Raw genomic sequence first — 4034 nt, 5'->3', positions numbered from 1 at the left:
GTTATTAAAATGATTTTCAGCCACTGCATTTTGAATACATTGATTTATTTTAATGGTGGGTAGAACAACTTATTTTAGTTCAATGTGATGACAGTTAGGATGAATGAATACTGGGCAGAAACTGCATACACACACAGACACACACACAGACGTGCATGCACATGCACACCACCCCCCCCCATACATGCACGCACATGCACACAAGCTCACATGAACGCACACGCAGACACACGTGCACACACACACAGACACACTCAGACACACACATGCGCAGGCAAAGATAGGTAGGGAGGGTAAGAGGGAGAATGATATTGAGAAGGAGAATTAGAAAGGAGAGAGAGAGAGAGAACGACAACTCATCAATGGATTCAGAGAACATATTTTATTCTATGTTGGATAACTTCTGAGATTGGGTGCCATTTCATTTTAGAATTATGAAGTAGCAAACTTAATCAAAGTAAAAGGATATTTAACAATTTTCTTCAATTCTTCTCTGAACCTAGACTGTGCCACTGCATAAATAATGGTGTTTGTGCAGGAACTCAAACGCTGCAGCATGTATCCAGTATGTTCCATGATGGCAAAGGGGTCACTGTAATCTGTAAGCATAAACTGAATGCCGGCAAATTGTGTACAAATGAAATGTACAAAAGTTGTCATCCATAAGAGTATAAAGCAGGTGGAGATAGCCAGCAATAATATGATCGATTTCCTCCGATTCTCCATCTCTCGGTCATTAGGATCATCACAGTTTTTGCTTCCTCGGAGTCCTTTCCTAACATCATTGGCCTGGATAATGTGCTGTACGGTCAAAGCATTCAGCAGCACGATCAATACAAATGGTAGAAATGGGGTTAAGGTAATGTCAAAGAAGAAGTATGCTACCCATATCGGTAAATTTGAAAGGTTTGATTTTACACTGCAGAACCACTTTATATTGTCAATGATTTCCTGGTGTTCATTCTCAAAATAGATTGGAATGTTTTCTATGATGCTCAATACAAACACAGTGGCTATAATTATGGTCGCGGTTCTTTCAGTGCAATACCTTTCCCTCACCTTTTGGCAGCGAATGGCAATCAATCTATCAAAGGTGAAAGTAACAGTTAGCCAGACAGAACAATCAATGGCTGTGAAAAGCAGGGCAATATTAAGACTACAAACGGGTGTATAGTCCAAAAATGAATAGGAAAAATATATCCTGTTAATCTCATAAAATATGACATCAAATATTATCACGAATAGATCTGCCACTGCCATAGCAACCAGGTAACGTGTGATACAATTAGAAAGACCGCATTTTCCACGGGAGAGAGTCACAATCGCCACCAGATTGCCTGCAAAAACAGAGAATAACATAGTGAATATGCTAATAACACATGGATGATCAGTTTGGGAATTAATTTCTATTCTTTAGATCCAAACAATGCTAGCTTCCTTTTGCTTCGGGTAATTTTGCACATTAATGCTTTACATTCCAACATCTTGGCTCTCCTGATTCCTTTTTAAAGCAACCTTTGCATTTACATTATATCCTAAATCAGATTACCTCTTGATAAAAAAGGTCAGTTAATCTGATTGAATTGGATTTGCATGTAGCACCACTTCATACGTACTCACTCAATCAGCAGCTAGTTTCACACTGCACCCAGTTAGTGTTGCCTCAACTATATGCAAAAAACACTGCAAGAGACAGTGACAGTTCCTTGCATCGCTTCATGTACAATATGAATATTAAACTATTAATCAGAAATGGAAAAGAAAACATTAAGATTATCATGGATGGATGGTAAACAATGGTGTAGTGTGTTCTTTGCTGAGAAATTCAGAGACAAGGTAAAGCTCTGGGGAAAGAGTTTGAGAATCTCGTCACAGCGATAACTAATTTAAAACCTATAGCATGATGTGAGGGTCTAATAAAGATCATAAAATTATTCTTGGTCACCTGTTTCAGGAATTTTACCTTAGGCATTGTTACTCTTGAATGCTTGACTCTGAACTACCCTATGAGATAGCTCAGTTGTATCAAACTGCTACAATATCTAAAGGATGGAATAAAATTACCTTAAAGTTCCAGGGATCCCGGATTCAGTTCCAGCTTTGGATGACTGTATGGAGTTTGCACATGCTCCCTGTGTCTGCATGGATTTGTATCAGATGGTCTGGTCTGCTCCCATAATCCAAAGATGCGCAGGTTTAGGTGAATTGGCCATGCTAAATTGCCCGTAGTGTCCAGGATTGTGCAAGCCCAAAGGGTTAACAATGATAAATTTGGGGTCATGCAAATAGGCTGGGTCTGGGTTGGATTCATTTTGGAAAGTTAGTGCAGACTCTGCACTGTAATACTATGATTCCATGCAGCCTCTCCTTAGAAGTCACACTGCCCCCTCCCCCCACCGCGCCAACCCCAGTCATGGTAACAACGATGTCAGTCCTCCCTGGTCTCTGAATTCAGGGCAACCAGAACTGTATGCAGTACTCCAAACGTCGCCTCACCAATGTCCTTCACAGCTGCAACATAATGTCCCAACCGCTGTACTCAGTACTCTGACTAATGAAGATAAATGTAACAAATGCCTTTTTAACTGCACTTTTACCTGTGATGCCACTTTTAAGGATCTCTGTACCGGAATCCCTTGTGTCTCTCTGTTCCACAACACTACCCAGGGCCCTACCATTACTGTGTAAGTCCTACCCTTGTTTGTCTCACCAAAATGCAACACCAGCCATTTATCCAAATGAAACGCCATCAGCCACTCCTCAGCCAATTGGCCCAATTGATCAATTCTTATCATACTCTTAGATAATCTTCCTCACATTCTCACACTTCACTTTGCATCCAATTTTGTTGTCATGCACAAACTTACTAACCATGCCTCCTAAATTCTCATCCAAATCATTTATATACATCAAAAATGACAGTGGAATGAACACCGATCTCTTTAGGAACACCAGTGGTCACAGGCTTCCAGTCCAAAAAACAACCCTCCACTAATACCCTGTATCTCCTGCCAGCAAGCGAATTTTGTATCCAATTGGCAAGGTGTCCCTGGATCTGATGTGATTTAGCTTTACTAACCTTGCCAAAGGCCCTGCTAAAGTTCATGTGGACAACATCTGTCCCTCTGCCCTCAACTATCATCTTTGTCATGTTCTCAGAAAACTTTAGCGTAGTATGGTGGATTCGTGCTGCCTCACAGCGCCAGGGACACAAGTTTGATTCTCGCATCGGGCAACTGTCTGTGTGGAGTTTGCACATTCTCCCCGTGTCTGCGTGGGTTTCCTCCGGGTGCCCCAGATTCCTCCCTCAATCCAAAAATGTGCAGGTTAGGGTGGATTGGCCACATTAAATTGCCCATAGTGTTCAGGGATGTGTAGTCGTGGTGCATTAGTCAGGGGTAAATATAGGATGGTAGAGGAATGGGTCTGGGTGGGTTACTCTTCGGAGTTTCGGTTGGGCCAAAGGGCCTGTTCCCACACTGTAGGGATTCTAATTCTAACTCAACCAACTTTGTGTGATGCAATTCCCCATGCACAAAGCTGACTAATCTGTCCTTGCCCTTCCAAATGAATGTAAGTCTGAACTTTCAGAATCCCCTTAACAACTTACCCAGCACTGACATCAGGCTCACCAGTCTTTGGTTCCCAGGGTTCATGTTGCGGACTTTTAAAAAATAAAAGCACAACATTAAACACCCTCCAGTCTTCCACCATTCCACCAGTGGCTGGAGATGAAACCAATCCCTTTGCTGGGAGCCCTACAATTTCTCCCTTAGCTTACCACAATCTCCTGGGATATAGTTGATTGGGTTCCAGGGATTTATCTACCTTTATGCCTTTCACGACCTCCAGTACATCCTCTTCTATGATGTGGACTGTTTTCAGAATGTGGTAGAATATTCTAGAATGTGGCAGAATATTCTCCAAATTCTTGGACGAGCACAACTTCAATAGTGTTTAAGAAACCTGACACTACCCACGCCTGAGCAGTACACTCGATTGCTACCAAATCCATAAATGTTCACTCCCTTCAG

The 4034-nt window shown here is 41.9% G+C and overlaps 1 protein-coding gene across 1 annotated transcript; it reads right to left on the bottom strand.

The window, feature by feature from the left end:
- Positions 1 to 432: 432 nt before the first annotated feature.
- On the bottom strand, positions 433 to 3656 carry LOC122544016 (uncharacterized). Its single transcript, XM_087983606.1, has 2 exons — positions 3611 to 3656; positions 433 to 1337 (listed from the first exon to the last, which is right to left on the bottom strand). The coding sequence occupies exons 1-2, from the start codon at positions 3654 to 3656 to the stop codon at positions 433 to 435; spliced, it is 951 nt and encodes a 316-aa protein (XP_087839732.1).
- Positions 3657 to 4034: the final 378 nt, after the last annotated feature.

The sequence above is a fragment of the Chiloscyllium plagiosum genome, unplaced genomic scaffold (assembly GCF_037043375.1).
Source record: "Chiloscyllium plagiosum isolate Xiang-an unplaced genomic scaffold, Cpla_swu_hap1 HiC_scaffold_46, whole genome shotgun sequence".
NCBI classification, from domain to species: Eukaryota; Metazoa; Chordata; class Chondrichthyes; order Orectolobiformes; family Hemiscylliidae; genus Chiloscyllium; species Chiloscyllium plagiosum.
The sequence above is the reverse complement of the archived record's forward strand: the minus strand, read 5'-3'. Positions and strand labels throughout refer to the sequence as shown.